Source organism: Antrostomus carolinensis, unplaced genomic scaffold, assembly GCF_000700745.2.
Source record: "Antrostomus carolinensis isolate BGI_N321 unplaced genomic scaffold, ASM70074v2 scaffold661, whole genome shotgun sequence".
NCBI lineage: Eukaryota > Metazoa > Chordata > Aves > Caprimulgiformes > Caprimulgidae > Antrostomus > Antrostomus carolinensis.
In genome coordinates this window covers 1,590-14,068 of record NW_010294543.1, presented here as the reverse complement: position 1 = coordinate 14,068, position 12,479 = coordinate 1,590, and the positions used below count along the sequence as shown (strand labels likewise).

The 12,479-nt window shown below is 34.3% G+C and overlaps 1 protein-coding gene across 2 annotated transcripts in view; it reads right to left on the bottom strand.

Annotated features, from left to right (window-relative positions):
• The window catches only part of FUT8 (fucosyltransferase 8), a 63,541-nt gene extending 51,341 nt beyond the window's left edge, over positions 1-12,200 (bottom strand). The window contains exons 1-3 of one of the 2 annotated variants that reach the window (XM_010177635.1): positions 11,998-12,200; positions 1,933-2,048; positions 1,635-1,800 (exon numbers count right to left, since the gene is read on the bottom strand). In XM_010177635.1, the coding sequence (XP_010175937.1) occupies positions 1,635-1,800; positions 1,933-2,048; positions 11,998-12,200 (485 nt within the window). The remainder of the gene's footprint in view (positions 1-1,634; positions 1,801-1,932; positions 2,049-11,997) is intronic. The other variant, XM_010177636.1, reaches the window with a different exon arrangement.
• Positions 12,201-12,479: the final 279 nt, after the last annotated feature.

Here is a 12,479-nt window from a genome sequence, read left to right as displayed (position 1 = left end):
AAAAAAAGGAGCAAGAAGAGGATTTATCCTGGGAGGCAATGACATAAAAACCTTGGCATCAAACACACAACTTTATTCAAGGTTCCACTGTGGAAACTGCCTGATATGATCCTGGCTACAAAAACAGAGCAGTAATGTGTACACAAGTGATTTTGTTCCCGTGACAGACATCAGTAAGTCTGGCATTAGACTATTTGCTCCAGTTTTGGCACAGATAGTTTAAAAGGTACATCAAGAATCAATGACCTGGTATCTAAGAAACCCAAATGGCAATAAATTCTCTGGAGAACAAGTATTTCTGTGTGGAGGTAACTATCGAAACAAACTGTCCAGGGCAGTGCTGGCTTCCCTGTCAGTTGACTGTTTAACTGAAGATCTGAAGTCTTTTGGAAAATTATGCTTCAGCCAAGCACTACTTTTATTTCAGTCAAATATACATAATTGCACTCAGTAGAGAAATAATTGGATGAAATGTAATGGCTTATTTTATATAGATAATAACTCTCGATAATTGAATAGTCCCTTCTCACTTTAAACTCCATCAATCTGTGACAAACTGGGTTTTGGAATTGTGGAAGATTAAATTACAAAATTTAATGGACTATATTATTTGCCCACATTAATAATTAAATTCATACTCTTTTCAACTATGTTTTAAATAGTGTTTACATTATTTCCAAAGAACTGAAAATTCTTACTATTTTTTCTGTTTACTAAGTATTCTTTTCAAAGGCTCACACTTTACTACTGATGTTCCCACATGAGATCTCAGCTTTTTTGGAAAAAAGATACTTGTTTAAGGTGGTATATTTAGTTAATTAAACTATTTTCTTATGAATGTTTACTAATGAGACACAAATTGCCACTGCAATCCTGTTGGGAACAGAGTTATAAATATAATAGGCTTACAGACAGATTTTACTAAATTTTTAACACTCCCTGGTTTAATTTTGTTGAGCACAAACAAAACTCATACGGAATGTTTTAGTGTAATACAAAAGGTACTTCAACAATGGGGAGGCCAGAAGATTAACAGCAACTGAAGATATAATTACAATACATCTTTGAACAACATAATAATGACAGTGTAATTAAAGGTCATTTCTATATGAAATATTATTTTAAAAACTAATTACAAAAAGAAGTGACTTTTCAGAATGAAAATTGGTCCTGAAATTAAGAAATTACCCAAAGTAATTCCAATTATATAATATCCCAATGATCAATGTTACTTACATTCTTGTATTTATGAAAGGCACAATGAGACACTTAAAATAAGTATTTTTAAGGTTTCTTAATGGTTTTGTTATATGTACAAATATGCACATATGTGCATATATAGGCAGATGCAACTGAAAAGCGGTAACTGGCATCCAGGACCTTGTAATTAAAAAAAATAAAGAAAATATATCAAGTTAAAGGGTCATACTTTAAGCTGTAGTGACATAAGCTAGATATATACTTTATGTCCCATGAAATACAAGTAATAATTTTATGTTCATGCTTCAGACATTATATTTGAGTCCACATACCAGTAATTTATCCTAAGAGATTTTTAAGCAGTGTATCAGTAGTTTAATTAAATTAATCCATAATCCTTACAACATATACACAGAATTAACTAATACAAGTACCTTTCCTGATGACCCAAATCAGACAGAAATTCATCAACACGTCTTTGCAGTTCACTTCCTTCTAGATTTTTCAGTTTCTTCAATTCACTCTGGAGGAAAAACCAAAGTTCCTTAGCCCCATTTTCAATCCTCCTCCTCAATATTTCATGATCTTTTCCAAGGCCTCCTATTTAAAAAAAAAAAAAACAAAAACAAAACATCAGCATTTGTAGCTGAATTATTTGTTAAGAAACAAATAGATTTGTGATATGGAATACCAAAACTTGTTTTAGAAGTAAAAGAAAACTTATCTACCAACCATCTCCTGTCCGCTTCTTATAGTTTTCTATCTGTTCTTTGGCCTTTAAAAGTTGCTCCTCTAAAGCATGTACCTTTCCTGCAGCTGGCCCCTGATCAATGGGACCATCTGGTATCCTAGGATACAGAAAATAAAGAAATCATATGATTTATAAGTACAATTGTTATTTATGAATTTATTTGCATCAACAGTTCAGCTCTCCTCTCATTTTTGTTCCATACTGTTTTGCTGATAAGCATTCTCGGCATTTTCTTACAATCAGAAGAAATTAAACATATTAAAATAAATAAAGATTTTAAAATCTCAATCCCATAGGAGAAAAACAGCACATAACAGAGCTGCAGCACACAGATTCAACCTGCTGTTAGATTGTGCTGTTTACAAGACGTCCAAGCACTGACAAGACCAGCCCTTGGCTCTACTTGTGAAAATAGTATTTGCAGTAGCTTAACTCAGACCATTTGTTGGACTGACTGGCACACAAGCAAAGCCTAATCAAGGGATGTGCCTTCACAAGACTCAAGTTCTGGTTATTTTTTATATTTATAAGTGAAATATATTTTGTTCTTGAATGCCGGCCATATATTCTTAGAGGACCAGAGCTCCAGCACTGGAACTCCACTTTTAATTTAAGCCTTCCTACATGTTGGCACAAGATGATTTCATTGTATTTTTTGGACTCAGAACAAGATTCTAGCTTCTTAAATGTACCATCATGATAACTTTTCTGACAAGTCTGGTATTTTAAACTGCTGGTCACCTAAAATAACACCAGCAACTGTAACATCCATTTGTGAAATCTCTGGTATGTGAGCACAGGAGAAGTTTGGAAATATGAATCCTGAAATCTATGAGCCATAAATCAGCCCTGAGGGTATTACTAAGGCTTGTTCATCATCTCAACTTGAATCCACATATTAATAAAACTGAAATCATTAAGGTATAGAATTAAGATGCTAGCTTATATTTGCCTCATAAATTAAAAACTAATGCAAGGAAAATAAAAAACCCTTTCATCTCTAGAGAAATGACACTTCTGGTGGATCAAAGGGATCAGAGGGTTAAAAAGGGATCAAAGGGTTAAAAATTATTCCACCTTTTGTAAGAGTTGAGCCTGAAAAGGAAGAGAGGAAACAGATGTGCAATGAAAAGTCTTGAAAACTGTAAAGAATACAGAATTATTGCATAACATGAAGGTGATTCTTTATTCATAATGGAATATGTGCATAAAAAGAAAGGGATATTCTCTCCACACACACATAGAGAGAGTTTCAAAGCACCATATGGGAAGACTCCTTGCCAGATGAAGGATGCCTCTAGCATATAGAAAATAGTGGTTAGAGGGAGTATCTTCACCCTAAACCAGAAATGACAGCATTTTAGAAATCATACTGAGATATCATTAACTTTAATGTCTCTCAGACCTGGACAATTAAATACCAATAAAGATTTAGGAACTGATGAAAACTCCATTTTCACTGGAACATTTGAAGGGAATAAATGCCTAATGTGAGCATCAGAAAGGTATATCATATGAAGCATAGCATTTAAGCCCCTTTTTTCAGAAAGGGGTGGGAGACGTGGGAAAGGAAGCTATGGAACCTGACAGAAATTTAGTAGAAAATTCTGCGCTCTTAAAGCTCCCCATTGCAAGCAAATTAGGCATAATTAAATTATTGCAAAATAATAATTAGTGTTTTAAAGCTACCATGGTAAATGAAAAGGGATTATCAATAACTGCTCATATATCTGCTTTTTAATGCACTGAGGGAACAAGCATGACAAAAACTGGGGAAAATATTCTATTTTTAAACATGTGGACTCCCTAAATATATTCCCCTCAGTATGAACAATGCATTTGTGAATTTGTTTCTACAGTGAATGTACAGTATGATACCATACTGATACAGTACTGCATTGCAATGTACAGGATACAAACAAACCTTTCAAAAACATATTGAAACACATTCAAGCTCTTGCACTGGTTTAAAACCGCAAGGCTGAAATATATCTGTGATCTGCCAACTTGGTATTGCAATTTGGATTGTGACAGGACAACTAACCACAAAATTACCAGGAAAAATGGAATGGCTTATCTTGTGTAAGTCACTTTCTCTAAAGGTGAAGAATATTAAGGTAAAAGGATACAAAATCATTACCATAAAAAAATCATTACCATAAGAAACCTTCAGACAGCACACACATCCTCTGAACATAAGGAAAGTCTGTTAAAGTAACAGTTTCAGAATCCTACAGAAGAATGGTTGCAGATGATATGAAAGAAGCAAAACAATTCTGACCACTTGATATAATTAAGATTTTTAAGAAGAAAACTATATGCCATTTAACATTTAACTTGCTTTGATATACTGCAATAAAAACATTTACTACACTTGGGTTGTCAGATAAAAGCAGCTAGGATGGGGGTGGGGGCCCTTCTCCTAAGCTACTTGATTGGCCTTTCCAAAATTACATCATTTTAGGATAAAACTAACGTAACTTATTCTTTTTGCAGTTTTGTCTCTACATCTGTTACCTCATCAGACTTGGAATTGCTGTCTTCCTCACTTTCATCCAGTCTCAAAATTAAGGAAAAGGTTCTTCTCTGCAACCAGCACAGCTTGCTTGTTACTGCCCTCTACAAGTACATCAACTGAGCTGGAGATAAGGCAACATTTGAGGGAAAAGCATTTGAATTAAAATCCTTAACTATACTCATGGCATCATCTATGTAGATAAATTCTAGTGCAGAATATCCTAGGAATAAATCATGCTTATGAATAAGAATTTCTGCTGAAAAACATATGAGTTTTCATACCAAAGTAAGTCCTGACCACCGACTTGCTCCTTAAAATTGGAGAATTAAGTTTAAAGTAAGTTTATCTAAACTACGATGATTCTAATCAACAATTAAACAATATGTCAGTAAGCACCTAGCATAGAATATCCTCCACTTATTGCTATGCAAACATTGTAAATTAGGTTATAACTACAAAATAAACAAAATTATAATCCACTTACATGGGCAGCCATTACAATACACCCAATAATGGCTTTATTTGAATTATTTTTCTCAATATTTACAAGGTGGATTTTACATGCTGTCTCCTACCATTTTATAGTAAATATAAATTATATTTTCCATAACAAACTCATATCAAATAAAGATATTACTGTGTAGCTTTAAACATCAAAAAGATCATGTTGTAGATATAACCTGTTTCTGCTTTGTCCTTTGTTCAGTAATCCAGCTAAACTTAAAGATGAAAAAAAGGATTTTGTGTACAACATCCATATCTCTGAGGTCACTTTCTCATCACCTTCAGGTAACACAGAGGAGTAAAGGCAAAGTAGCAGTGTCAATTATGAATCTCTGAAGGCAAAAAAACACCCACAAAAATTAATTGTAGTGACATTCAATTTAGCTGGAAGAACTGCCATACTGTGTAAAATAATTGTAAATAAAATTTTAAATCAAATGCAAATTATAAAAACCGTTCTAACCTCTTCCCATTTCCAGGTATTTAAAAGGCTACACTAATTTATCAACAAAAAGAAAATGTAAGATATCACAAGTTCACACTCAAATATTTCCTCATTCTTTCATTTGTATCTGAGTTCTGTGTATGGAGCTGGAAGGTTTAAGACTAACTAAAGCCACGTTATGATTGGCTTTTCTTCTTTCACTTTTTTCCCCTCCAAGAAGAAAATTATGTTTAATTATTAATTGCCACTAACAGAGGCAAACAAACAAAAAGAACATAAGTTGTCACCTCACCCTTCTAAGATAAAACCTCCTCAGCAAATAAAACTGAAAGAAAACACTCAATGTTACCTGCAAATAAAAAGTGAGCAGCATCCCTTATCAATTTAAATCAGCACTGATTTAAATTGATAAGGGATTTAAATCACTCTGATGAGTGCTGATTTATATCCACTGAAGATGTGTCCCGTCCTTTAATTCAGAATTGTACAAAAACCAGTGAAAAAAGCACCACGTAGTTCAACGATTTTCCTTCCTCACACACTGTCCTGTGCAATACCCTCAGCTTCAAAGTTGAGACACTTTAAATACATGTCATAGAGAAAAGTACTTTAAAGTCATATTTAAATTTTTATCAACCCAAAGCTATTCTGCTATCCAAGTCCCTTTCAATGCTTACTACAGGTTTACTTGGCCCAACAACTGCCCAGAGTAATTAATAGAAGTACTTTAATAGATTTGCTTATGATTAATTGATCCTGAGTTTGGATTCTCTCCCAGCACCAACTACATTAAAGCAACTATAGTGCTCTTTCAAAATTAAAATCCTACCTCTTCTTCCTGAAGCTATACTCAGAACTATGAGAATAATGTCTAGAAATACTGGTGTTTGGTTTTATTTGTTTGACTACATTTTGCCCTTTTCCACTCCTATTCTACTTTATAACCTGTTTCTTATCTGAATAGGATCATGTGTTATCATATTTATTAAAAGAATTGCAAAATATAATACAAAATATTATACAAAATATAATATTTAATAGACTCTAGGTAGTAAACATCTATGGAATGTGAATGTATTAGTAATGTGAATATAATGTGAATACATCTCACAAGATCCTCAATTTCCCTGAAGAGAACTCTGAAATTACTGGTTCTTATACCGCCAGGCTTATCTTCCAGGAGAGGATACCACTACTAGACTATAAAAGATAAAAATTTGATTATTACCCAGCAAGACACAAAGAAGCACATGAATACTATGAACCATTCATGTATTGCAAAAAGGGAAGGCTAGGACACAGATGAAGGCACACACACAACTTTTTCCAGTTTTCATTTAAGAAAATCAGACATTACAAAATTAGTAATTTCAAGCTTTCCCCTTCCTAACAGCTTTCTATCATCTAGATGCAACAGTGACAGCCTTTAGCAGTCGTATCAGAATCCTACCAGTAAATAAAATTTTCACGTAAAATGACATTATAGGCAAACTATGAAACACCATCATGTACTACTTTGATTTGGTTATTATTCCCTATCAAGTTTTTCTTAAATACATACAAAAATTGAAGTAAAGATTTCCCTTTTTACTGCAAGACCTATGGCACCTGTAATAAAGTGTTGTTGAAAGGGCTCTTCCAATTCTACTGCATATAGAATAATAAAATAATAATCTACAAAAAACAGAGTTTTATTACTATTTTGTGCTAACAGGATCTAGGCTGCTTCTAAAATCAACCCTAGGTTTGGTCACATAATATTGTTTATAAACATGTAAGGACTATGGTAATTCTCTAAATCTCATTATACCACAATATTCAGGCACATAATTTCTAAAACTCAAGCAAAACAAAACACTTTTAATTCCATTTATCTTCTGCATCACTAATAAACATCTGTGCCTCTTTACAGCCCCCAAGTAAGGAGGTTTTTAAAAAGTATCATATTGGCAAAACAAAAACTACAGTAACTTCTCACCTAAGGCTTTTCAAATGCACTGTAAGAGCTGAAGTAATTTCAAGTCATCAGAAGTGCACCACAAAAGTGTACTCAGTTCCTAAAGGAATATTTTTATTTCAGGCAATTTTCAAAAAGATGTGACTGTTCCAATTCGTACTATTGCAAAAGTACATTATTTAAATAAAAGTATCTCAAAATAACCCCACCAAAAATTCTCACAAAAATATTAACTATTCTTAACCAATACCAGTAATTACAAATATTAAAAAAAAAAAAAAAAATCAGAAGAACATGATGTAGTTTGTGAAATCAAACATGCAAATACTGGGGAGGGGGAAAACAAACCAACCCAAAAAACCACAAAAACAAAACAAAAAAATAGACTTCTTCTGCCCTAAAACCTTAATTCTGCTCCTCATGCATACCCTTAAGCAACCAGAGGGAAAATTTAAAAAATCAAATAAAATTCAAGTATCATAAACGAAAAAAGGACTAAGCAAGATTTTATAAAGCTTTGTCACAGATATGCCATTTCTCAACTTTTGAATGGTTGATTTTGCAAGCAGCTCAGGTGTGTTTCACAAGGCATGGCTTTTTGTTTTCTTTTTATTGTTTTTGTTGTCTTTGGGGATGAGAAGCTGCTACATAAATTGGTAGCCAAAGAGCATTCAAATCTCGGAGCGGAAAGATCACTTCTTGTCGTTGTACAGTGGTATTCATGGATGGCTGGATGAAATTCAACATAACCCAGCTCCTATTTTCAACCATCCCACAGGACTGCCACATTGATCAGGTGAGAAGGAAATCAGAGAAGTCAGAAGAAGCCATTATAACAAAAATGCTAGGCAACTGAAATGTATTGTATTGAAATGGATTTTACCACCTAACTAAGGCACCTATGGCATTAAAGACCAAACATCACTCTTCTCTAACTTCAAAATGGAAATTCTTACAACTCATACTTTTATTGAACTCCTGAATCCTTGTAACCAGACCTTTCTGTCCCTTCCTCCCTGCCCCAGCTAGCTGTTATTAATAGCACAGCTAGATAGTAATCTAATTTTTTACCCTTCACAAAGCTTCTTTGTCCACTAAAATAAATTCTGTTCACTCGGAGCTTTTTAGCATCTAAAAGTTTTATCTAATTACGTCAAAATTCTTTAGTGGAGTTAATCAGATGTCTCTTTATTGTTACAGTTTTCCAGGGAGGCACTCTGATCTTGTTTCAACTCCTCCCAAAGTACCTTTAAGTCAGAGTTATTACTGAAATACACTTAAATTCATGCTTTAGCTTAAATCTGTTGCGTGCCCTAATATATTCTATATCTTCACTGAAAAAAAGAGTCCTTCTTTTCTGTTGGAATAAAAAAATCCTTCTAGTTCTCTAGATATAAAATCTTAGTGGAGAAGGGCAGCAAAAACAACTCAGTGCGACAAAATCCAACTTGGCAATAGGGTTTTCCTTTATAAGCTACTGATGTAAAGACTGTCGTCTTAACCACTCAGATTTCACAGCCAGTATCAGTAATTAGGGTTTTCAGTACAACAGCAAAACTTCCAGCACTTAAATCATATTCAAATAATAGCTTGATCTGCCTTTGATTAGCAAAACCTAAAACAAATTATGTCTTCACTTTAAGATGTTAACTGGAGCAAAAGTAATCTTTTCTGCCTACTTAGAGTTCAATTTCTGAATTTAAGAATTCTTTTTGGTTTCTTTCATATATGTTTATAGCAGCAGTAATTTCTTCCAGGACACAGGTACTGAATCCATGGACTGTTGGCTAATGCCTCATTTTAAATAGCCATATTGCTATAAAACTGTAAATGGGATGATTTTAAAGCTAACAGTTATTTTTAACACCACTTGTTCTATCTGGTAAACAAAGAAATGAGATACTGAAATTCTGTATCACATTGATGATTTAACACTTTAATGATGCAGGTTGACCAGGATATTTCTCAAACCTATTTGTAAAGTTTCTGTAAAAACAGTATCACAGGTTTTGCTCAATAAAAATAATGAAAAGGCTCTACATTGTGATACATCACTTCTCTCCAAGTGTAGTACTTCACCAACCTCAGATCACTTCCAGGAAAAACTACGTGTGAATATCTTCCAGTCCCAAGCTGGCTCATCTCTGGCCAGCACTGACTACTGAACCTGGAGATGTCTCACTGTTCAAATTGGCATTTCAAGTCATTTCAGGCTTCCTCATGCAAGAGTTTGATTCTTCTGTCACATACAACCGCTTTGAAGAAAGGTCTCAGAAATAGTTTTCAGCAACATATTCACAAAAATGAAGCTGAACAAAGTCCAGCGAAGACAGTTTTGGATCACCTAATTAATTCTACAAACTTACAGCAATTAACTGAAGCACAGATAAGGAATGTTGGAATGTTATATTCTAACATATTTAGATTAGAGCTAATGTTTTGATTTCTTTAAATCATGAAAAATTATCAACAGTATATGCTATTATTTAAAATTTGGCCACTGAAAATGTAATATTTATCTGAATACATATAGGTTAGAGAAATAGAGAAAAGTGTTTAGAAATATCATCACTGCCTAAAATATAGCTTAGTCTGTATCTATTCATCGACTGTTACCTTCTTCTGGAGGGGAGAGAGTACCCCATTACCAGTAAAATCAAAAATATTTAGTCTCTCCTAGTCACTCTGTAATTTGAACTGATCTTATTTCAATGACTGTGCAATATATCCCTTGAATATTCACTGAAGTCAGCCAAACGTGGCAGGGCTGAAAGCATGGAGGGTGGTAATCTTTACATTCAAGGACAAATATTTCCTTCTCTGAGGCAAGAAATCCTAAGGTTGACTACTATTGTCTAATGTTAAAGGAATTTAAAGATATTATATTTATTCAAATATAGGATCTTGCTTAAGTTTCTTCATAGCAGCATACTCTACATTTGGTCACCAAAAATTTATTAAACTTTTTGACAATGCAGTTGTTATCATATGTTAATAAACTGAGCTTAGAAATCTGCAGCCCACTCATCCATTCATGGTGATATTACTCAAGGTGAAGATTATGCTTAGCGCAGAGGGAGCTTGGGTCAGCAACATTTCTCTACCTCTGTGCAGCACCGCATGAATGCCAAGGGACTTCTTCAGGGCTGACACGTTCAAAACTAAGACATTTGTTTTTCTAGGCTAAGAAGCCTCATCAGCATGCAGCTGTATCTACAGTGCATTCCAGAAACCAGGAACAGAGTACAAGGAAAAGAAATTTCAGTAAGGCAGGGAAGTCTACCAGCCTACTAGATCGAATAAGCCCTGGCCATGCATAAAAGAAAGGATGCACCAGAAGAAACATCAGAACAGGGTTAAGAGGAAAGCTATTTATTTCACTGCTATAGAGGCCACATGTGTGACTGCATTCAAATGAAGAGGAGAAACAAACTGACTTAGGTAACAAGAACAGGGCTAGAAACACAGAACACCCTAGTAAGGAAAATAAAGAGATGTGCACAATTCCCTAATTTTTCCTATGATTTATGAAGCAAAATAGTGAGGTAGAAGATCCAAAATGTAATATGTTCCCAAGAGGTATTAAAAGGCAAGTTCAAAATCAGTTTCTCATTGCCAAGCAAGAACCACACAAGAGACACAATGAAGACTCAACTGCCAGTGCCCCTTTGTCTCCACGTTCTACATGCGATCCTGGCCAGACCAATGCTACACACATCCTGGTGCTTGTGAGTTTGTAGTTGTGAAAGAGACAGTAAGTGAATTCAGCTCACCTAGAGATTTTAAAAGTAAACATCACCCTCCCATTCTATAAAATCTTGTATTGAGCTTTGCTCTTCCCTAGCTTTCTACAACATACGAAGCCTCTGTGCTTGACCCTGGGATCCATCAGGACTTTCAGGTTGCACGCGGTGATGTCCTCATATTTAGGTCCAATCTGACTCTGGCACACATCCTGCCTAAGAAGCTCTCCCTTGCAAGTTCTTAGGAAAGGAGATACCAGAAGTCTATGTTAAAAGCTATCTGAAAAGGTGAAAGAAAACGCTTTAAATTGGAATTGTACCCATCTATAATGTAACAAATAAAAAGGGAGATGATCCTACTATTTTACACGTATTGCTACAAGTTTAGCAGCAAGGCAAGGAAAAGAAACTAGTTAAAAGAATTCATATAATGCAGCTCATCTTCAGCAAGTCCATGTTTATCTTCAACAAGCTGTACAAATGTTTTCAGCACATTTAAAACAAGCTCTTCCAGTTACTGCATGCAGAAGTGTAGAAAAGTCACTAGCTGCTTGAGTGTCATAATAATTGCACTTGTTTGAAGTTGTCACTGAGGAGTTAATCTACAGAACTCAGTTATTGTGACATTAACACTTGGACACCATTAAATAAATACAGTTAAATAATGAGTATGTTAGATCAAAACTAAATGTACATTATTTAAAGGTTTTTGCAATATATTTTCAGTTAGTTATAGCACTGATTAAAACACTTACCTATACTCTTAAATATTAAACATTTACAAAAAAAAGAACCCTATAAACAGCTTTTTCAATTTAATTTCTGATATTTCATACTTCAAATGTTTTCTGAAAAGTTTTAATGACTTTTGGATCCTACCTGAGAGATTCTGCCATCCGCCTTAAGTCTTCATTTTGCTGCTTTAAACGTTCAAGTTTAGCAAGTATCTTGGATAATTCACGACTAGAGTGATCTGGGTGTTCACTGTCCCGTACCAGGTGTCCACCAATATAAAAGAGTAAAGTTCCCCAAGCAAAGAGGATGAGCATAATCCAACGCCAGGAACCAGTCCATGGCCGCATTTTCAGAAGTTCAATTCACTCCAGAACTGATTCTGCTCACAAAATAACAAACATTTTAAGTCCTTAGCCTCTACAAAAGCAGACAGTTTCAGTTCCTTTGCTTCACCACATTGTACCGGAGAAAAATTATTCTCAGTGTTACTGCAGCTCCTTAGAGAAGATCCTTTGGGGGCTGTATATATAAAGCATTAACATTGCATCATTCTTCGTTTATATTCTGTGAAAAGAATTTTAAAAACCTGAAATTATAATTCTGATACATAAAAATATACTGGAATG